We start from the raw sequence: 24,083 nt of genomic DNA, 5'->3' as shown, positions 1-24,083 counted from the left end.
ACGTGGAGAAGGAAGGCTTCCTCCCAATCAGGTTCCCTTTAAACAGCACCAAATTCAAACAAAAAAGAAAACAGCACAGGTCCATACTATTTGGTTCCAAAACAAGACATCCAGCCATCTCTGGATTGTGTGCGCCTAGTCCCCTTTGCATCTGCACCCACATGAGGAAGCGTTGGGAAGGCGACACAATCGATATTCTTCATCCAGCCATCTGGGTGCCCTCTCAGGAAAGAGAGGGTTGATCCCATGAAAGATCTAGCACCTGACATCTTTCCTACCATTTTCCTGGATGGGGCCTCGAGCGAAGGAAAAAACAAGTGGACCTTAGTGTGCTTTCTCCTTTACACAATTTCCTCAATTTACACAATTTACACAATTTCCTCCCGTGTTTATTTGCATCAATGGAGCTCGTCTGTGTTCACCAGCATCAAGTTGGCCTTGGAGAATCTGAATGATTTCACCTGCTCCCCAGGCTGCACCTCTTTTCTTAGGATTATTTCGTGAACAAAGGCAACTTTCCTGGTGGGATGAAGGTCGAGCAGCCAGTATCGTCATGGCAACGGCAGCTCTGGATTAGGAGTAACGCCCAGAATCCCTGCCAGGGAGCTGGACACACAGGGCTCTGGACATTGTACCCCTCATCGCCTTCACAGCAGGGAGCGCGTTCACAAAGAGCTAGTATTTTCTCATTTATTCACAGCAGGGAAGCACAGCAATTGGGATTGCACAAACTGGTTTTGCCAAAAACACGAGACTGGGCCAAATGGCGCAGGAACAAAATGCTTCGAAAAGCCGAGCATCTTTCTCGCTCACACAGAGCGTGAACGTTTCAAAGACGGTATTAGAGGGCCGTTCTCTTGGCAAATGCTTGAAAAAGAAAAAGAAAGAGCGAACCCACTCCCCTATTCTATTAGAGCGGGATTCAGAATGAAAATAATTGAATTAAGCATTTTCACAATGCCCACAAAAGAGAGCTACCGTTATTAACAGAATAGAAAAAGCCCGTGTGGCTTATTCATTTTCTTTTATATTTGAATTCATTCTGTTCGTCATGCCACCAGGGCTTGGGCTCGACAGAAAGAGGCAAGTGCCCCTCTGCAGCCTACAGCATGCTGCGGCTGGAAGGGGAGGGCCATTACTCTCCAGGGCGAGGATCAGCCTTTGAGAAGGAAAAAGGGAGGGGTCCCTGATTCCCAGATTACGTAACAACGAATGACCCGCTGAAATGACTGTGAAGGTCACCAGAGCTTGGAGCTCTCTGCGCCCCCCACCTCCATCATCCCCCACAGAGATTTGCTGGAGTCTCAGCAGGAGGGAGAGCAGGTCACGTGTGAACGGAGGGGCCGTGGCTCTGTGCCTGGCCACAAATGGGACCAGGACCTGCAGGTGGAGAGGCCGGTGCAAGGGAGGGCACACGCGGGTCTTGCATGGGCACACGGCTGTCTGTGGTCTGGGACGCATCTGCAGAGGGGGCTCTTAGTGGCAGCGGTCTCTCGAAAGAGCAGGTGCCGGTCATCAAGAGAATGTGGCATGTGGCTTTCAGAGAACCGATGAGCAGATATATAAGCAACAGACTCCTACTTCCAAGAGAGAGGGCAAACATTAAGCAGGGGTCAGGCCCTCAAATAGGCTAGGGTTCAAATCAGACTTTTTCTTTTTACGTTTATTTATTTTGAGCATGAGAGAGACAGCATGTGTGCAGAGTGAGCAGGGGAGGGGCAGAGAGAGAGACAGAGAGAGAGAGAGAGAGAGAGAGAGAGAGAATCCCAAGCAGGCTCCAGGTGTCAGCGCACAGCCCGATGTGAGACTCCGACCCATGAAACGTGAGATCGCGACCCGAGCCGAAACCAAGAGTCGGACGCTTAACCAACAGAGCCACCCAGGCACCCCAAATAGGCTAGGGTTCAAGGCCAAATAAGAACTAGAATAGAAAGGGGAGTAAGCAAGCTGAATAAATCAAATACGTGCAGCTTATTGTGTGTTTATCAGATGTCAGTCAAGTGTTATTTTAAAAAAGGAGTATCATTTCATGTCGGAACTTCAAATAAAGGCCGTAAAAGTTAAAAAACAAAAAAAGAAGAAGACAAAGAGAGAGAGAAAAGAAGCGAGGGATTGAAGAAGAGAGGGCTAGAAAGAGAGGGGTCCGGTGGGCCCTGGGGCATGGCGGCCTGCATCTGACTTTGGGACCAGTCCAGCGAGCAAACTCGGAGCCCATCCTCCAGTGGCATCAGGCAGGCAGGCAGACGTGAAGCCCACGTACGTAAACCTTTGTATCTCCCTCTGACACGGCCGGGCGGGCGAGGACTGACCAGCTCGTCCCAGTTTGCCTGAGACTTTCTCAGACTTTCCCGCGTTCCAGGAATCCCCCCAGTTCTGGGCAAACACGGACAACTGGTCACCCTACTGGCGCCTGAGCCGCTGTCCTGGGTCCTGTAGATCCCATTACTCGTCAGTGATGTGTCATGAGACACCAGGACCGATGAGCAGGATCGCACACCCGGAGTGCACGTTAACAGTAACGCTGGTGCTTTCCCTTCATACTTCTGACGGATGTTTTTCAAGCTTTTACTTGTATTTAAATGAAACAGTTAAGGTTCTGACAAAGGTGTACGGCCCAGTTATTTCTAGAGGGAGTCTGGAAGTTGGGCGTGAGGAACTGGGGTGGGGGGCCCTGTCTCTCCACGGTTCCCCACTCGAGATGCTGTTCTTTGGGGAGGCGTCCTGAAAAATCTGCCTTATCTGCTCCAAAGCTGCGATCTCATTCCATAAGAGATATGTCACTCGGATTCCTAGCTCAATGAAAGCCATATGATGCTCTGGAACATCCTCCCATCAGTATTTGTATAGGTTAAACGAGAGTCCACCGACCTGGAAAGAGTTTAGGCAGAATTTCCTTTCATGGGAGGGGCTTAAAGTTTAATCACCCACTTTGGGGCGGGGGGAAGGAGCTCACTCTGGATTCAAAAGTCCATCAGGACTGTTTTTTGTGGCTGTTTTTATTGTAGCATTTTCCCCCTTTGCAGGCATTAGTTTTCTTCACACAACATTTTACCCTTTTCGTGCAATACGGTCACATTTTGAAAAGGTTAAAGACATGGGAACCAAGTAAACAACCCATTTAAATATAGGTCATTCGTTGAACTCAGGCTATTTGTGAAAATGTATTTAGGTAGAGTACTACTAAATTAACTCTCAGCTCCAAAGGTCCATTCTATGTTAGCTATATAAAGTGTCCTGCTATTTTTTATGCATTCGAGAATATTCTAAATGAAAGTTAACATGGCGGCATGCATATTCCAGTAATTTTTATATGCCATTTTTAAGGATGATGGCTTTGCTGGTACGATTGGCACCATTAGTTCTGTGTGAGGTCAAAGAATGAAGCTGGAATTCTGTGAAGGGAAAGTGGTGTATGAGTTTCCGGTGACTTTCTTTCTGATATCCTTCACTATTTTCTAGACTCACGCCTTTCCCACTCTTGACATGGGAAGTGGACGGGAGCCCCGCCTTGGGCACTGCGTGGGCCTGAATTACTTTCTCTGTAATTGAATGCCAGGAAGAGAGTTTTCAAGTCCTGAGATGGTAATTAAACACAGCATTAACAAAGACAGTACAATAATTGGGCTGAAATTCCGCACAGCCCAGATGGGCTTCATGACAGCCAGAATCCTGGTGTGGTTCCTTCTTTGGAAGAACAAGAGTTACGTTTATAAAAATCCCCCATTGAAAGGCAATGTCATAAACAGACATTCCCAAGGCTGGAAAGTCCCTTTCTGGAGTGATATTGGCGTCTGTGTGATACTTTGTTAAAATACAGATAAGATGGCAGCTATGAAGAGTTGGAAATCACTCTGGTAACTGAGGTAATCTTAACTTTAGCCTGACACTATCTAATGAGGTCTTAATCTTTACTATTTTCTATTTCTTATATACCTACCTAAAGGCTTGGGATCAGAAAGCTCGAGCACTAGCTCCTAATGTTATGTAAACATGCCACCAGGGACACTGCCCACGAGTGTATTTACGCACGAATGGGCATCAATATAACATCTGGCACTTGTATTTTAGTAAGTTGTAGGTTAGCTGTGAACAAGGAACTATATAAGCATAGCATCAAAATAGGGAAATTACAATCAAGACTTATTGGTTTTGGGGGCCAACACAGAACAACATCGCTAATGAATATGGACAAATATTCAGTTCTGCGCTGTTAGAGGCTCTTTGTTAACGAGAATTGCAACATACTCTTTTCCATGAGCATATCGCATACAAAGACAAGACGTGGAGGAGTAGGGGAGGAGAGGGAGCTTTAGGGTAAGGGCTTTTAAAATCCTTTAGAAAAAAATGCAAGCACCACCACAGCCACAGCTGCTACCTACGCAGTTGTATAATCTGGGTCGGTAAGCGACAAAAGCTGTTTGACCAGTGTATTGGTTAAATAATGCTGCATAACAACCATCGATCTCAGTGGCATAAAATAATAAGCATTTGTTTACCTCACACATTTGTGAGTTGGCTGAGAGACTGCTGATCTAGGTTTGGGAAGTTTTGGTAAAATCAGCCTTACTCCAAATGCCTCTCAGCCTCCTCTGGGGCCAGGAGGCGAGCCTGGGAATATTCTTCTCCTGGTGATGGCTGAAGTGCAGAGAGCAAGCCCACATCTCAAAAGTCTACTGCATCACGTCTGGTGGTAGGTAACCTGCCATTGGCCAAAGCAACTCGCATGGTCAAGGCGTGATCAAGGCCAAAGTCAAAGGGCAGGACATACTTTTCACCTGCCACGAGACCAAAGCGAGTTACGCTGCCATGCCCGATATCAATGGAACCAGGAAGTATTTTCACCCAATGGAAATGAGGGGGGGGGGGACATGAATATTTCAAACAATAAACTACCACAATCCACCGTCACCCAGGTAACCAAAAATGTGTTGAATCACTAAACCCCACTCTGGCAACTGAAACAGTGCTATTACGATCAGCTACATTAGTTAGGTTTGGCCACCATAACAGACACTCTCAAATCTCCAAGAGCACACTAAGACACATTGAGAGGGCTGTAGTTTACTGAGGAAACAGTTGGGTTTGGGCTGTATTCCACGTAGTGGCTGTAGGTCAGCTTCTGCAGCTCTGTTCCAAGTTGTGGTTCTTCTCATTCTGAGACCACGCTGAAGGAACAATACCAGTTTGGGATATGCTGTCCTTGTGGCAGAAGGAAAGAGCCAGAGAGCTGTCGAAATGCATGCTGCCTTTACAGCTTCTGCTCTGAACGGGTACCTGGCCACTTCTGTTCCTTGGGCCATCAAGTCAGATGGCCAAGCTTCAGTGGGGAAGTATATCTGCCTGCCCGGAGGCACTGCGGCCAGTCACACGGCCACAGGTTCGGGGGGGGGGTTCATCTTCTTACAGAGAGAGGTGAAGAGCTGGGAACAAAAACACGGTCTATCACAAGTAGTACCGCCTCGTGATGAGAAAAGGCCACTAAGCAACAAGCCCAGCTCTCCACTACGTACCAACAGACCAAGCCTACTACTCCCTAAGCCTGAGCCCACTTAAATCCTTGCTCGCTTTCTCAGCTGTTTTGACACACATTCAGTTTTTAGGGCAATGGCCATCTCTTCAGACCAGCGTCGCCATTCGATGCCTCGTTCAATCACACACGCAGTACTGGTGCGTGTCTACCGTACGAGAATGGAAAGTCGGATCGACTGGTAACTTACTAGGCGTGAGGCAAGAAACAACACACTCCAAGTGACAGGTCGGAAGTAACGTCAGACTGATGCCAAATTTAACCGCAACGTGTAAGAAGTCTGCCCGGCGTGGCCAGGGCAGGAAACAGTTCTATCACCGACATGCTCCCCGGGTCAGAGGATGGCTGTGGATGCCCCAAATGACATTAGGAGACGCTGTTGTGCCATTGCTGTGCCTGGGCTATACCTACCGTGGTCTTGCCAAGAATTTGGTTTTAATTTCTTCAAGTGTGCCTTAAACAGTGCAAAGGCACCCACGTAAGTGTCTAAGCCAACTGTCCTCCTGCATTGGCTAAGTGCCTCGTGTTCCACACTCAGCCCCTCCGCTGACCCTCTACGGGGGTCTTTGATTTCTGTTTTCTACATTGCTTCAGCTTCCTAGAAGTTCCACCCACCTGCCTCATCTGCATTGGGTTTATATTTTTGGACTTTTCTTTTCAGTAAATAATAACTACACTGTTCATACATCCAGAGAGCCTGATGTTCTCATCACCTGTATTTCTACCTTCCAGCTGTGGCTTTAACAAAGTCAGAAGCCAGCTGGGAATTCTGGCAAATGGAAGCCTAGGGACCAGTGAGACAGAGAGCCAGAGTTTATTGGCCCATGAGATGAGTAACATCCATGTGAAATATAACTGTGATGGTTTATTATACAGCCAAACCTTAGAATAACCCACCTGGTTGAATGCTGGAATTCAATCCACCCTACCTATTTCTTCCCATATCCCCCTTCCATTTATAAAGCCCAGGGTTGGGCGCCTGGGTGGCTCAGTCGGTTGAGCGCCGACTTCAGCTCAGGTCACGATCTCGCGGTCCGTGAGTTCGAGCCCCACATCGGGCCCCTGTGCTGACAGCTCAGAGCCCGGAGCCTGTTTCAGATTCTGTGTCTCCCTCTCTCTGACCCTCTCCCATTCATGCTCTATCTCTCTCTGTCTCAAAAATAAATAAACGTTAAGAAAAAAATTTATAAAGCCCAGGCGGTTAGTGTAATCCTAGTTTGTGGTGAATTTCAGGATCTCTTCTGTGATACAGAGCATTGTTTTAAGCTAGGTCTTTTGATCCCCATAAAACAGACCAGGATCTTTGGTGCCAGCGATGGCACGGGCTGGGGTTTGGGGGTGGCTGAGGAAGACAGCATAGCTGCCAGTCCTCCTGCGGACAATGTGCGTCAAGCAGATCCTTTCTAGTTGATTCTAGCTTCACTGCAATCAATGATGTGCACCCTTAGGATGAGGTGGGGATTGGAGAGGTCTTGGAGGATGCGGTAATTTACGTGATAATAACTTCTTCCTAAAGTCAGGATTTACGGACAAAAACGTTCTGTGGAAAGAGAAAATGCTATGATCCTGGGCCATGGGGGCATCCTTGAGATTATATCCAGAGAGCAGGGATACCAGTTAAGGCAGCAAAAGGACACAGAAGGTTTGAAGTGACTATGTAAACATCAGGTTTCAAGATGACCCGGACATTGACATGGGCAATTAGTTATCTGAGTCACTAGAACATGAGAAATTGACAGGGTTACATAGAAACCACAACAGGATCCTGCTTTGCTTTTGGCATTGGGGCTCAAGCCAATGCACTTGAGTGCAATTCCACCACTGGCCAGTATTTCTGAGTATTATAAACTGTATCTTGCACATGGTTATGCTTTGTGGGAACATTAACATCTCTGAAACAGAAAATTGTGGTTTGGTCTATAATTTGACTGAATTCCTCTATTAGCAAGGGGTTTTAAACTGAAATGTCAATTCCTTCTCTTCTTGAAGACAATACTTTGCTTTTCTACTTATGTTGTACAATTTTAAAAGGTTGGGGATGGATAGGTTCAGTTTGAAGACATTTGTTTCAAACCTCAAAGCACCCTTTGAGAAGTGGGTGATTCCAAGAGTGAGACCAGAGACCACAAGATGAGCCTGGGAAAATGTCACCGTGCTAATGAGCAAAGCGGCATTCTGAAACTCCTAGGATATGGCAGAGGGAGCCCGGAACCAACAAAGATGAGCCTTGTCTGTCCAAAGATGGGGCAATCTAAGCACAAATCAGGATAATGACAATAACTGAGAAGGGCTGACTCATAGTAGGTTAAAACCCAGATGTTAATGAGGCTTAAAATTTTTTTTTAAAAAACCCCACAACACACAATTCACTGATAACTTTTGCAGAATGCAGTGAACCGACTTGTTATTTTGAAAAGAAAGAATTACACGTTTCCTGCCTTTCCTGTAAGACCTGTATCTCAGAGTCACCAAATGATTGATGGGTGAAGTTAGTCTTTATGTAAGTATTCCAGCAATATATGAAATAATAACGATAACATGGGAATACTGTCACTTGCGACCTCTGATAAATTCATAAATCCAGGCAACGACGATCACAAAACATCACAAAAGAAGAAACAGGCAGACATGAGCTATCTCTTAATGGAAATGTACTAAACCACTTACGAAGTAGGATTGCCAAAAGTATCAAACCCAAACTTAATTAAGCTCTAGATCTACCTACCAACTGATAGGGAACACAAGAGACAGAGGGCCATATTAAAGGATCCTAAGGATGTAATCAACAAAATTTAGACTGCAGAAAAGTCTACAGAAACAAAAAAAAAAAAAAAAAGAGGAAGAAAGAAAAAAAAAAACCCTAGCATTCTTTATTCCCAAGGTTGCAAGGAAAAGAAAAGAACAGGAACCTATAGATTAAAGACCGAAGAGGCTTATGAGCCAATCACAATATGTAATCATCAGACAGTGGTGGCTGGGGCACTAAACTCCGAGAGAAATTCATGTCTGGCTTCGAACCTGACTTTCAAATGGAGATCATCTCACTGCTTAAAGCCAGAGTTAACATGTTTTGGAAGCCACTGGATCCATCATTCACGATCCTTCCACAAGCACAACCATGTAGAGCATTGGACTACTTCCCTGGGGAAATGTCTCTACAGTGTTTGTGAATTAGAAGTGGGTCAGTGGGTCTATGGGCGCAGCGTTGAACTGGTCCCCCGAGGATGTGCAGAAGTAGCTGGGGCCTCTTAGCGGTACTCACAATAACACATCACATGCCTCGTCAAGTGGTGCCTTCTTCTGGAAGCCATCAGAACACACTGGTTTCTTTCTTTCTTTTTTTTTTTTTTTTTCTATTTTTTTAAAACCTTGATGTAGATCTGACAAATGCTTAACGCCAGGACTACGTGTGCAGTGTCTTCAGTATACTGCTGAGCGAGGAGTAAAAATACTTATTGGACTATTAAAACTGAGTGCAGATTATTATACGTTTGATCCTGTTGTGAAGGCCAAGGCTAACGGGATGAGAGCAAGGTGTGAAGGCAGTGGATACTTTTTCCCTGAAAGGAATACACAGCCCAAAGGTGCTCAGAGAACCAGGATCGCTTTAACCTTAATGGTTAAAGCAGATTTTTTTCTTTTTATCTTTACCATACATTGTACAATCTGTAAACCCCCAGGTACATCATCACAATCCAGTGACAACTGGTCAACTGAAACCTTTGTAAACATGGAGGCTCCTGCTTGTTGCCGAACATAAGAGTGAAGGAAAAAGGTAGAAATCCAAATATCTCCGACCAAGTTCTGGGGGGCTGGGGAGGTGATAATAAAACCAACGAAGCCTGTTTTCTCTCAGAATGTTCTATCGAAACTGAGTGCTACCAAAAAAAAAAAAAAAAATGTTAGCAACCTAATATTCTTCAAGATACGTATCTTCCAAAAATTCTTCCCTCACATCCCTTTATAAGAAATCTTCTGTTATTCTATATTCACTTTGTCTCTGTAGTAAAGCATTGCCATGTCTTTTCTTTTTCTTTCAAAATCTTATTTATTTCTGAGAGAGAGACAGAGCATGAGAAGGGGAAGGGCAGAGAGAAGGAGACACAGAATCCAAAGCAGGCTCCAGGCTCCGAGCTGTCAGCACAGAGCCCGACACGGGGCTCAAACCCACAAACCATGAGATCATGATCCGAGCTGATGTCAGACGCTCAACTGACTGAGCCACCCGGGCGCCCCACATTGCCATATCTTTTTAGATATTATTCTCTAATTATTCAGGTGTGGCTTCAAATATATCTGAGGCATATCAAAGCTTCCAAAGAGCAAAGAATAAGCTTTAGTCCCCACCATTTCTTTTAGTGTAATGATACAGAAGCACCCCAAAAGGCTTTGCTGGACAAAGGAAGAAGAAAAAGAAGGGAGGAAGGGAATGAGGTAAGGAGGGAGGAGTAGGCCAGCCAGCATGTGTAAGTCTAAAGGTTGAAAACTACATTCTTGCTCAAGTTCTGATTCGAAGAAACAGTATTTCCAAGACTAAATTTAAAGACAAATCTTTAGACTACACTGAATGTCAAGAAAAGATCTCTAGTTTGTGCAATTAAGATGAATGAATGATTTCATAGTACGGGGCCTACGGTAGGTAAAGTTTAATAATGTAAGTGACAAGGTGCAACTATGAAAATACGGACTAAGTGGCCAGTTGGGCTCAACCTTAATGCTGTCACAGCTTCCAAGTGTGTCTTCTCTAATGCACCTTGTGATTCTCCCCAAGGCGGTTTTTTTTTTCCTTTTTTAAAGCCAAACTAAAAATGATTTAGTCAGATGTTTGATAATGAGACAAATTAATTCACTCACTTGAATAATATTTGTTACCAGTAATAAATGAAATTACCTCTGAGTAATTTGGTGAGAGATACTTCCCATTGCATTTGGCAATGTTCCTCAGAATTTTTAATGCTTTATCTCCTTTCTTCCGAGTAATCAGCCAGCGAGGAGATTCAGGAACCACCCTGGCAAGAAGACTTTGTTGAGTATGTCTAGGAATTTCAAAACCTTAACAGTTAATTAACAACCTCACTTTCCCTCTTAAAATAGAGCTTGCAATTCGTTAAAACTTTAGGAGATTCTGAGAGTTTAGAACATGCTCTTTGAAACATAGATTATCTTGGAAAGCTTATAATGGAGGGAAAAAATGCTCACTTGATAATTGGATCATGGGTCATAATAAAAACAATCAATATTACATTGTTCTTGTAAGACCAGGCTAACCTAGAATACAGTGTCCTAAATTACACACATGAAAAGAATTCAATGGGCACTTAGGCATGTATGTAAACTGATTTCCCCATATATTAAAATTAAATTAGAGAAATGATCAAAATGTATTCGCTTCAGTAAGAGTCAAATGTATACACCTGTAGCTTTCTGGTAACTTAATTTTCTGATGCTCTCAACATTTTCTTATTCCTGAGAGGATTCCTGAACAATATTAATTTGCATAATAGAACACACAGGGAAGCAAAGAGATTTCGTTGCATTTAATTTGCATGTTGAAATATCGGCAGGTAGGGTTTGTTACCTTACAGTGTTCGTGAAAATATTACAAAATAACAAAACATAACTAATACTCTGGAGTTTTGTGTTTTGGTACTTTATTAATCTATTTTAATGAGAACTATTAGTCAATTAATGACCACTCTCTATAAATTCTCAAACACTCTAGAAATTCTCAAAGCCCACGGCTACTCTGGAGATGTCAGAAAATCTCCTTAATTGCTTTCATTTTCCTGTTGGTTTAGAAAGTGCAGATTCTACATTTCTGTGGAATAAGAATAAATTCAATAATGACCAGAACCACTTTACCAGTAATAAAGGAGGAAGAGAAAGCTGGGCAGCGTTATGGCTAGCTGGATCCCTTGCCAACTGGGGATAAAGTAGGCAATTCCAGGGAGAATTATGATTCCAAGGGTGAAGAACATTTGGACTACTATCCCCACAATTCTCCTTTGCTTTGAACCTACTATTTCTGTTACTGAAGGAAAACAAACACAGAGGTTAGGGAAGCTCGAGTTGAGCTCCAAAATAAACACACAGAGACATTACATCTGTCATATCCATCGGCATTGTTAGAACACCACAGAATTCTTTCTTTTTTAATTTTTTAAAGTTTATTTATTTATGAGAGATAGAGACAGCATGAGTGGGGGAGGGGCAGAGAAAAGAGGGAGACACAGAATCTCAAGCAGGCTCCAGGCTCTGAGCTGTCAGCACAGAGCCCGACGTGGGGCTCGAACTCACAAACTGTGAGATCATGACTGGAGTCGGACGCTTAACCGACTGAGCCACCCAGGTGCCCCAACACCACAACATTCTTAAGGACACTAAAACTTCCATGCCTGCTGGAGCTGGGTTTTCTGCTCACTCTCTTCTCTGCCAGTTATTGGCAGGCACTGGCCACACTCATCTTACACACACAGCCCAGCACTCTTCTCGTTATACAAAAAAATGTATCTGTTGATTTTAGGAAAGCTTAAATGATGACTATTGTATCAATACAGAAGTAAAACAAACTGGCTAGATTTCTATCACGGTATCTCTAAAGGGGTGCATATTATAGTCTCTTTAGGAGATTCTTTATGAGCATTAGACTCTACAAATGATTTTTTCAAGATCACAAGATAGTTTCTATTACATCATGGTCCTCTCCACAGTGTCAGACTTTACATGTAGGTGATATCTCTTTAAAAGTCACATGGGGAATTTTATTGCTGGCATCCTTCTCCACCCAAACGAATCCATTTCTATCTGTCATTAATTCTATTCCAATCATCTTGGGATTACGCTACTTGGTTGTGCCCTAAGATCGCAGCTTTGAAAATTCACCTACACTTGGATCTCCTTAGAAATGCTTCATATGCCAAAGTTATCCCTTCTGCCCCAGCCAGCGACAGGCAACTTCCCGGCCCATACAAAGACCTTCAGAGGGTCCTTAAGGTGGGCACTGCTTGGGGAAGGATTGTCTAGCAGTGATGGAAGGGACTAGAAGCCTACAGATCCAGAGCAATACTGTAAAAGAAGCTTTTGCCTCTCCCTGGTCACAAATCCACCGTGACCCTTAGAGGAGGTGACTGGTCTGGACATCACTGGCAACAGAGCCCAAGTAGCATCCAGGACTTTTCTCAGTAAAAGGAGCAAACAGCAAAGGGAAGTTTTTCTTTCTAGAAAGGTCAAACTTTCTGGTTACGGAAGTAACAAAGGTTCACAAATGAGCGTCTCATTTTTAGGTCCTATCTCCTTCACAGTTAAAAAGCTCTCCACTTGTACACAAGGAATAGAATTAAGAAATATTTGAGAACACAGGAGTGTCGTCTCAAACTATATCCCAGAAATGCACAGAGAATGCTTTAAAAAGGTTTCAAAGAATTGCTGAAATTTTTCATAAACGTCAATCTCCCAGAAGGCAAACAATAACTTGTGATAACAGTACAGCAGTTATCTGCAAGAGCGTGGTTCACCCCCGTATTTTGTGATATTCCGTATGTGGCCAGGACCTAAAAATGAGAAGTTCATTTTGCCAGAGTCAGAGTCTCACCGCGGCGACCTTCCTATTTGCAGAGATCATTCGTGTGGCAGCCGCGAAGCCTCATCATGCGAGCCCGAGGAGGCTCAGCGGCCGGCACCGCCCAGACACCTGACCCTGGCGTCAAAGAGACACGGAGCGCAGCAGTGTCTTACCGATCACGTAGCAGGTCATCCACGTGCCCTTTCCAAACACACCTTGTAGGAAGCGGAAGGTCACAAACACGGGGAAATTTGGTGCGAACGCCACCACAACACCGGTGACGCCAACACCGAAGCAGGATATTAGGTAAATGACTATCCTGCCGTACCTTTTTGAGAAAGAGAGAGGAAGAAGTCACCTTTGGCATTTTCTCCGACACAGTGAAAAGCACTATCGGTAAGTGTTGTTAGAAGAGGCTTCAGGACAGAAATTTTGTTTTCGACGCTGCATTATTACTACTGTGTACAGGATGGCTGAGAATTCTGCGTTTCGTTCTGCAGCAAAACCAGGCAAGTAAGGACATGTGTTCCTGAAATGGCATTGCAAAACGCAAGGCACAGAATGCATTTTTGGGGGGATTGCAGTTTCCAAAAAGATGACCCTCTCTGTCACATACGGTCGCCCTGGTGGCCCAGCTTTGATACCTTTCTAGAATTTTTGTGGGTGGAGTTGGGAGGAGAAAGGGAGAAAGCCCCAGGAGCGGGCTTCAGTCGTGGCTCACTCATCCACCAACCATGCGACCTTGGGTCCGTTTCTTAAGGGAACCAAGATTCAGATTTTGTTTGTTTGCTTGTTTCTCCCCTCCCTTTCTACAGTGAAGTTGTACAGGCTCAAATGCGATGCTGATGTGAAAGCTGCTTACAAACTCTAAAGTTCACGACCAGGGCGAGCTGTTCTTAAGTTTCGCATTTTAGTCTCACCGTTTACGTAGCTGTTACTAAAGGCGTAGGCAAAGGGCACAGGTTACCGTCGTGGGCAATACTCTGGGATTCTGATGCTAAACGGTTCAGTACAACTGTGCCAGATTACTGGCTGGTGAAAGTCTGTCATCAATGACCTTTATGAGACTTGATTCAAAAACATTCTCCCATAGAAATTCCCACCAAATTCACTCATGCAGTGTCCTGCTTCGGTCAGCGGAGCAGAGACGGAAGTAGTTCTCATTTATTCCGGTTTTAAAATTCACCGTCTGTCCTTCCTACACTGTCCTCTGGTAGATTTGGGGCCTATTAAATTGTTTCTGGTGCTTTCCTTCCACGATATAGAAGCAGAGAAGGAGCCGACCGACGGTTGGCCCTGTGGTGAGGCAGAATCGTTCATGGGTCTGTCTTCTTCTTCAAAGCACGGAATCATCAATGAGGACAGGTGTGCAGGCCCCTGCTGGAACATAGGTAGGAAAAGCCCCCCTCCTTTAGTTGAGTTCTTTTGTTTGGGGATTATGTTTATTGACTGTGAGAGAAGAACATGAAGAAGCAGCAAAACCTAATGTTTAAATCAGGAAGAGTAACAACTAAAATGAAGAAATACGTGTTGAAAACACATCACTCAATTCGAAGCCATAGCAGCTAGGAGAGAAAGTGATGTGTGGGGAGATTAAGAAAAGAAAGATGAATGGGAAGGGCTATAAGAGGAAACCATAGAAAAAAACACGGATAAAAGACGGGGAAAGAGCATCAGACACAAGGATTAAGGAGAAACTCACATGCAGAAGACGGGGTCAGGGGGCCGCAGGAGAAAAATAAGAGACAGACGAGGGAGCAGAAAAAGAAAACAAAGGTTATACTTTGAAGTCCTGATCCGGCCAAATTCAGATTGTCAACTGGCTAAAGCATTTGGGGCATTTTATTGTCTCCAATTAGCTAATTAATTGCTGTGGGCAGTTCTCCAAGAAGTACCCTTAAGCACTGTGCACTGTGTGCTGGGTCACAGGGACCCATCAAGGCTGGGCTTAGAGTGACCAGAGCGATATCCAGCCAGACACGGTCAATGGCCAAAGCTTTCCTACCCCTGTCCTAAGGGGTATAGAAGGAATTATTAAATTACTGCATGTATTTTCATAGTTAGAATTGGGATAAAGGAATAGTTAGGCATGGATGTAATAACCAACATCAATAATGTCCGAAACAGGAATGTTTGAATAGAAAAATTACTATGTTCAGTATACATACTCACCATGTCTGCCATTAATCTATATCTTTATGAATGTTAAATAATAGATAAAATTCTCTTAAAGGTCTTTGGAAAAACTGTGGTTTTTTTTTTCTTGCAGAGTTTTTAACTTGTAGAATAAAATACAAGGATTTCTTTTAAAAAATACAACCGAAACATATTGGGAAGGGGCCGACTCTATGACTAAATTAATCCAGACCACAACCAGTGAGTTATGGAAGCACAGGGAATCAACTCTGTCCGCAGTGTCCAGCCAGCTATCCGTCTGTCCCATGATGAAGTTACTGCCTTGCCGGTGTGTGTTTCCACTAAGATGCTTTCAGATCCACGGGGAGCGGTCCCATCCATTTGTACAGTTCAAGCAGTAAGGAGACGTAGTTCAACAAGGAGAGAATTAGTCTAACCAAACAAGTGTGAATGTCACAGGTAGAGAAAATAAGATTCCCCCCCCCCAAGTTTGACAAAAATTGTTTCCTAATGTTAACATAAAATATTTTCATCCCCACACTTATGCATCATGTCAATGGCTGTCATATTCGTGCCTACCTGTCCGCCGCATAACCCAAGGTGAAGGCTCCGGCCAGGAAGCCCAGGTTTAGGACGGCTTGTGTGAGGTCCAGCATCCAAGCATTGACACACACGAGGTCAAACTGGGAAAACAAAGGAAATGCATGGGAGTCACGTGACCATGCTTATCCTCAAGACATCTGGTCTTCTGTCTAGATCTGTGATCGTTAAACATTTTTGCCCAAACACTCCTTACATTTTTTAAACGTTTCACATGCATATTTTTATATTGATACGTAAGGGGTTTTTTTTTGTTTTGTTTTTGTTTTTTGGTCAGTTTCAATAACGGGCAAAGATGTCCCCACTGTCTCCAACAGTCTAAATACTGAAGCCACCGGACACCTACCATCACCCAGTAAAAACCAGTTCCTCAGTGGTCTCAATCTGAAGTCGATCTTTTTTTCTCTTTGAGTTCTTGTTTTCATTCCCACATACCTACACCCTCGTATTATAAGCAGAACATATTTTATTGTGTTTTGTGTCAGTGCGTATTGCATCAGCCGTGAGGTACACAGATACTTCTGTGTGTAAAAACTATATATATAAGTTGACATTTAATTACAAATTTTTCCCTGTGACAACGTCTCGAAATATTTTCATCCTTTCTGATGGGGTTATAATTACAGTTACTAGACTGCAACGGATGCAAATAGAAAATGTAGGAATCTTGAAAAAGAATTACTGCACAGGGGTAACATTTTGTTGGAAATGCGGCTCTCTGTTTCTAGAAGAATGTTAAGAAAGCCTGGGGTTTTCCAGCCAGTTCATGTCATCTGGGGAAGAAGACTGTTTATTACTAGAGTCAGTTATGGCTAAACATCAATTCTGCTCCATTTTTCATTTTTATAAATACACATGCCAGGAAAACATATGTGTATAAATAAATTATTGAGAACTGAGAGAGTTTTGTTACAGCAATGTTACTCAATTCTTCTGTCTCCCTCTCAGCTACGTGCCAAGACTCACAGAGCAATCTATCATCAAAATTAGTTTTACTTGCCTATTAACCAACATGCCCTTTTCAGTCCTACGCTCTTGCTGCAAGGAAAGAAAAGGAGACCGCCACACTTACAAAAGTTGTTGAATCAGATCATTAGGCGCAGTTACTTTCTTTCCTCATGATCTTCTTCATACCAAAACCAATAGCCTAAACTGTCCCACTATTTCATTCCCCACAGTTTTTAAAATATGAAATTTATTGTCAGATTGGTTTCCATACAACACCCAGCGCACATCCCAACAGGTGCCCTCCTCAATGCCCATCAGCCACTTTCCTCTCCCTCCCACCCCCCATCAACCCTCAGTTTATTCTCACTTTTTAAGAGTCTCTTATGGTTTGCCCCCCTCCCTCTCTAACTTTTTCCCCCGCCCCTCCCCCATGATCTTCTGTTAAGTTTCTCAGGATCCCCATAAGAGTGAAAACATAAGGTATCTGTCTTTCTCTGTATGACTTATTTCACTTAGCATCACACTCTCTGGTTCCATCCACGTGGCTACAAAAGGCCACATTTCATTCTTTCTCTGCCAAGTAGTATTCCATTGTATATATAAACCACAACTTCTTTATCCATTTATCAGTCGATGGACATTTAGGCTCTTTCCATAATTTGGCTATTGTTGAGAGTGCCGCTATCAACACTGGTGGGAATGCAAACTGGTGCAGCCGCTCTGGAAAACAGTGTGGACGTTCCTCAAAAAATTTAAAATTGGTCTACCCTATGTCCCCACAGGTTTTAAAACATCAAGTCAGTGCATCATGGCGAGACGGGAGAGAGGCAGGGTTCCTTTAGCCAAGTGGGAGAAGGACCTTTAGGAAAAAGGACCCGCGTCCTCATCACATGCATACTCTCAGGCAGATCCGTTCTGGACCTACATGAGCCGAGGCTGACAATGGAGTCCCTTCAACGTATCCAGACCCTCCACCCTGTGAACGAATGGCTTTGCATACCTCCAAATGGCTTGCCCACCCCAGCTTGAGGATCGCTCATAAATACACATTCATAAGCAAACTGTCACATTTATTTACGGAACCCAACTTCTTGCCTTGGTTCCACAGCTAATGACCGGTCACTTAACACAGCTGGGGAGAAAATGGGAGCGTTGGTAGCTGGCCCATGTCACAGAGTTGCTGAGAAGATTTATGGAGATTAAAAAGTAAAAAGATTTCCATATATGCAGAGGATAGTAATTTTGGTAACTTGAAGTGAGTTTTATCATCCATTCAGGTACTAGTCTCTCAAGGCACGGCAGTTTGACTATAAGTAAACTTGCAGACGATTAAAATTAACTGAAATAATTTCCCACTGGAGTTAACCATGCAGAGAATGCAGTTAGAGGACAGCAGCATGCAGAAGAATGAAAATGGACCACTTTCTTACACAACACACGGAAATAAATTCAAAATGGATGAAAGACCTAAACGTGATATTTGAAGCCCTATAAATCCTAGAAGAGAGTACAGGCAGTAATTTCTCTGATGTTGGCTGTAGCAACATTTTTGTAGATAGGTCTCCTGGGGCAAGGGAAACAAAGTAAAAATAAACTATTGGGACTTCACCAAAATAAAAATTTCTGCACAGTGAAGGAAACAATCAACAAAACTATAAGACAACCTACTGAACGGGAGAAGATATTTGCAAATGACATATCCGATAAAGGGCAGTATCCAAAATATATAAAGAACTGATACAACTCAATACCCAAAAAACAAATAATCCAATTAAAAATTGGCAGAAGACATGAACAGACATTTCTCCAAGGAAGACACAACAGATGGCCAACAGACACACGAAAAGATGCTCAACATCACTCATCATCAGGGAAATGCAAATGAAAACTACAATGAGATATCACCTCACACCGGTCAGAAGGGCTAAAATCAAAACCACAAGAAACAAGTGTTGGCGAGGATGTGGAGAAAAAGGAACCCTCTTACGCTTTTGATGGGAATGCAAACCGGTGCGGCCACTGTGGAAAACAGTATGGAGGTTCCTCAACAAGTTAAAAATAGAACTACCCTATGATCCAGTAATCACACTACTGGGTATCTACCTCCCAAATACAAAAACATAATTCAAAGGGATACACGCAACCCTATGTTTTGCAGCATTATTTACAACAGGCAAACAATGGAAGCAGTCCAAGTGTCCACGTATAGATGAATGGATGAGGAAGATGTAGTGTATATATACAATGGAATATTATTCGGCCACAAAAAAGGAAATATTTTCATGGGCAACAACATGGATGGAGCTAGAGTGTATAATGCTAAGTGAAATCAGTCAATCAGAGAAAGACGAATACCATATGATTTCACGCATGTGGAATTTAGGAAACAGGACAGAGGGAGAGAGAGAGAGGGAGAGAGAGAAACCAAGAAGCAGACTCTTACCTATAGAGGACAACCTGATGGTACCAGAGGAGAGGTGGGTGGGGCAATGAGTGAAGTAAGGGACGGGGATTAAGGAGTGCACGAGTCATGATGAGCACTGAAAGATGCATGGAATTGTTCAATCATTATACTGTACACCTGAAACTAATATAACACTGTATATTAATGATGCGGGAATTAAAATAAAAACTTAAGGGGCCCCTGGGTGGCTCAGTCGGTTAAGCGTCCAACTTCCGCTCAGGTCATGATCTCCCGGTCTGTGAGCTCGAGCCCACAAGGGGCTCTGCGGACAACCTGAAGCCCCGCTTCGGATCCTCCCCCTCTGCCCCTCCTCTGCTCGGTGTGTGCAGGTGTGCACACGCTGTCTCTCAAAAATAAAAGGAACGTTTTAAACAATCTGTTTAATTAAAAAATAAAAATAAAAACAAAGAAAAGAATGCAAAAAGGAAAAAAGCATATCAAACAGGCAACTTAGCTGCCAGAGAAAACACTGTGCTTCAGGAAAAGTAGCAACCAACGTCAAATATAAGTTCCCCGAGAGTGGAAGTCACCTCCTCCAGCTGTGCTGCAGGTACCGGGATTAGCTGGGGGCGCAGGCAAGCTCTGCACAGATGACACCGCAAGGCCCAGCAAGAGCTATCCTTCCAACGAATTCGTGCAGCTGCTTTTGAATTGCACGAACTAAAATGCTCCCCAAATATTCTTTAAATCCACGAAAGATTCTCCAATAGAAAACTGATGATCTTTTTCACCCTCCCGTAAGAGAAACTATCAAAAAGTGTTTTTTCATATTTGGTATTAAAATATTTTTCCTTAGGGGCGCCTGGGTGGCTCAGTCGGTTAAGCGGCCGACTTCGGCTCAGGTCATGATCTCGCGGTCCGTGAGTTCAAGCCCCGCGTCGGGCTCTGTGCTGACAGCTCGGAGCCTGGAGCCTGTTTCAGATTCTGTGTCTCCCTCTCTCTGACCCTCCCCCGTTCATGCTCTGTCTCTCTCTGTCTCAAAAATTAATAAACGTTAAAAAAAATTAAAAAAATATTTTTTTCCTTAAAATTTTTTTTAATGTTTATTTTTTTTTTGAGAGAGACAGAGAGAGAGGGAAACAGAATCTGAAGGAGGCTCCGGGCTCTGAACTGTCAGCACAGAGCCCCATGTGGGGCTCAAACCCACAAACCGTGAGACCATGACCTGAGCCAAAATCGGAGGCTTAACCGACTGAGTCACCCAAGCACCCCAAAACAAATGTTCTTCATACTTTAATTGAAAATAAATGTCTACGTGGTTACAGTTCTGTGATGACATTTTCTAAAGGACTGTGATGCATCTGGGCTACGTGTTGCCTGCTCTTTGTGCTTTATTCTGCATCCCAGGGGCTGGAGGTGTGAAAACTTCATTTTCCCAGAATACCTTGCCAGCAAGGCTCCGAGTTCTGGTCCCGCCAGTGGGGGAAGGGGGAGGTAAGTGCAAGATCAGAAGGCTGGAAGCAGGTAGTGGGGCTTCTGCTTCTGGATATGGCAGCAGCTCCAGCTCGAACCGTGGCAGTGACAACAGTGGTTGGTGGCTGAAGTCAGCCAGCATTTCTAACCATGCCCTGTCCACGTCGGAGCAAAGGGGCACTGGGCCCACGGGCACTGCGAGCACTGTAATGCCCCACACAGGGCAAGGGATCTGCAGGCGCTATCCTTCCTGATCTCTCCCGTCTGTGCTTTTCTAGCCCTTCCAAAGCAACTCGAATCCAAATCCTTTTACTAAATCCCTTCCTGCTTGAGATACCTCACCTGGTTTCTGCTTTTATGATGGGAGCCTGCTATCTTTCAAAAGTACAAAATAAATTAAATCATGTACCTGTTAGGAAATGCACACAAGCACACATACACTTGTGTTTCCAGTACGGGGACCAACACAGCAGGGACACGCATTCGGGGGCTTGGTTTTGACCCTAACTCATACATTCAGGAGGCAGCCTGCCTCCTGCCTCCTGGGCCCGGCGCTTGCTAATCAGGTCTTAGCTCACACTGCCTGCTACCACAACAGCTCTGGGTCTGTGATATGTTTTCGTGTTTAAAGAGAGGTCAGCAGGCACGGAAGCTGATGAGCTTCGCAGGCCACGGACTTTTTCCTAAAATAAAGTACTGAAAGTTTGTTGTAGTTCCCAGACAGACCTAAAACCTACCTCTTGTCAAATGTACCCAAGTCTGAATCAAAGACACACGTGTTTATGTCTTTCTTCTAAGGCAATTTATCAAGAGCAAATGAGACATTTCTTTTTTTTTATTTTTTGAGTCTACACAAAGACATTTAAAATTATTTTTAAATACTCATAAATCCATGTGTACCCATTCTGTTAGTTACTAATCTTCAAAATCACCTTTACACAAAGAGAATTTACTCCCCTTGGAGTCAAATAACTATTCATGTAATGTTGAAAGAATCACATTGCTTCATTTCACAGAAAGCACAACTCCAGCTTTATTAGATACTTTTGAAGGGCTTCTAGACCTAGGGATGTTTCTTAGCATTTCCTCGTTGTTACAATCCAAATAGACATTCTGTTAACTTCAGCTACAATGATAAAATGCTGGGACGAGTTACCATTCAATACCTGTTACAGTTTTGATTTCTAAGTCCCCTTTAAGACTAGAGCAACAGAATATCTCCACTATTCAAAGGTCAAAGGCAACAAATTAGGTACAAATAATGCAGGTATGCAAAAGACTTAGAAAGTCAGAGGGGGCCTGCCTGCTCCTTAAGCACAGAGAGTGGATCTGGATGGCCAGCTGCTGGCTTTTCTGCAGATGTCTCTAGAACAAACTGTCATGTAAGAGGGTCAAGGTTAGAGGCCATCACAGCATCTGACTTCAGTCACGTCCGTGAGGAAGAGTCCTCATTAGCTCTTTGTACTGTTGTGGGAGAAAGGGAAGTCTCTGATGTCAAGTGACCAGACATATGTGCCTGTGTTTCGATTTTCTGTTCTTTCTTTTTCTTTCTTTCTTTCTTTCTTTCTTTCTTTCTTTCTTTCTTTCTTTCTTTCTTTTCTTTCTCTCTCTCTCTCTCTCTCTCTTTCTTTCTTTACTGTTTGCGTTTTCTAAGGATGAGTACTAAATTGAGCCATTCCTAATCAACTTTTTGTTCAAAATCAGTGGCCACTAAACTCTTCATCAGTGTTAACAAAAACATCAAACGTACCTTTGATTTGACATCAGGTATGGGGTGCCCCTGGCTAAAGGTAGCCCTGGCCAATTACATGTCGACCTCCACAGGCGGGTGCCATTTCTTTTTTTCTTTTTCATTCTTGAGAGAGAATATTTTATTCTTGAGAGAGACAGAGCATGAGTGAGGGAGGGGCAGAGAGAGAGAGGGAGACAAAGAATCTGAAGCAGGCTCCAGGCTCCGAGCCTGACGCAGGTCTCAAACCCACGTACCATGAGATCGTGACCTGAGCCGAAGTCAGGTGCTTAACCCACTGAGCCACCCAGGCGCCCGGGCGGTTTCCGTTTCTAATCAACACCAAGCCACCCTAACAGAGCCTAAGAATGATTAAAAACTTTTGTAATCGTAAAGAGAAAAATGTGGGTTGGGCCTCCATGAGGGTGGAGGATACCATAAGTAATTCTAGTCATAATGAACATTTCTTTCACGTGATCTGCTGGCCTATATGGGCCTCTTAACATGAAACAATGAAAGCTTTTCTGGTAGGTACGAACCATCACAATGAACTAACTGCAGCTGCAAGAAACCCAGGCAGCTTCCAGGGGCGTGCTCAGCCTGGCCTCTGCCTCTGTGAGGAGCTTAGTACCTAGGTTGGAGAGTCAAGGTCAACGTAGGTGAAGCAGCTGTGGAACAACTGAGATCAGGGCTGAGAGTGATGGGCCACGAAATGCAGGAGGGCCCCAGCGGAGGAAATGGCAGGTGGGCCCAGAGCAGTCAGTTACAGAAGAAGGTGGGATGTAACAGATCCTTCGGCAATGAGCTGGGCTTAGCAGGAAACATGGGAGAGAAGAAGGGTACTGGAGCAGAGTGATGGCCAGCCCAGGGCAGGGGCCATGAATGCCGGTGAGGTTCAGCTCTGCCTGCAGCACGTGGGGGTGCCGAGCTCAGATCCTAAGCTGGGAACCACCTGCCTCTGTCCCACCCAACAGGGCCCAGGGCGGGCCCAGGACGTGGGACAGTGAGTTTCTTTCTCAGGGAACCAGAGACATCAGGGGAATTCAGGACAGAGGGAGTAGGAAGTTCTAGAGGACAGAGGGAGAAGCTGCAAGGTCGCAAATGGAAAGGCCCAGAACAGATGTCCTGCCCCAGGACAGAACACGATTCCGGAGAGATGAGAGCAAGACCAGGAGACGGAGGGGAACCTGCGATCTGCCAAGGGTCTGGCATGAGGAGGCACCAAATTTGATTAACAGGCTAATATAAGCTGTCACCTAAGCTGTCCTCCAAGGTTAATAACAGCCGCGCTTTAAGGTACGGCTAAGCATGTCGCCCTCGAGATAGAATGAGCAGGTGTTCTTTCAGTACATGGCTTTTCGTCTGGGCTTGTGAAGTAAAGAAAAAATACAAAACCGAATTTACCTCAATGGTAATAATGCCTGGTTGTCGCGACTCACCCTCTAATCTTAGGAGCTCAAACCGTTCTGCTTCTTTGTGGAGAAGACAGGCTGTTACTTATCTTAAAATGTTGATGATTTCTTTAAACGACTGAATGTCCACAGACAGGAGGAGGACGAGAGGCTCTGGGTGTGTGTGTGTACATCTAAGGGCAGAGGAACCGCGGGGCTGGGGTCAGCCAGCCTGGTGTCTGGTCTACCATTGCTAGGTGTGTGGCCTTTACATCTTCAACCCTCTGTGTCCCCATCTATAAAACGAGGTTAAG

General features: G+C 44.2%; 1 protein-coding gene across 1 annotated transcript in view; it reads right to left on the bottom strand.

Annotated features, from left to right (window-relative positions):
* Positions 1-24,083, bottom strand: part of SLC22A3 (solute carrier family 22 member 3) — a 93,221-nt gene that overhangs the window by 33,845 nt on the left and 35,293 nt on the right. Inside the window, exons 2-5 of the mRNA XM_042987467.1 lie at positions 15,804-15,907; positions 13,262-13,416; positions 11,390-11,558; positions 10,419-10,536 (exon numbers count right to left, since the gene is read on the bottom strand). Of these exons, the coding sequence (XP_042843401.1) occupies positions 10,419-10,536; positions 11,390-11,558; positions 13,262-13,416; positions 15,804-15,907 (546 nt within the window). The remainder of the gene's footprint in view (positions 1-10,418; positions 10,537-11,389; positions 11,559-13,261; positions 13,417-15,803; positions 15,908-24,083) is intronic.

This window comes from Panthera tigris, chromosome B2 (assembly GCF_018350195.1).
Source record: "Panthera tigris isolate Pti1 chromosome B2, P.tigris_Pti1_mat1.1, whole genome shotgun sequence".
NCBI classification, from domain to species: Eukaryota; Metazoa; Chordata; class Mammalia; order Carnivora; family Felidae; genus Panthera; species Panthera tigris.
Note: the sequence above shows the minus strand (reverse complement) of the source record. Positions and strands in the feature narration are given on the sequence as shown.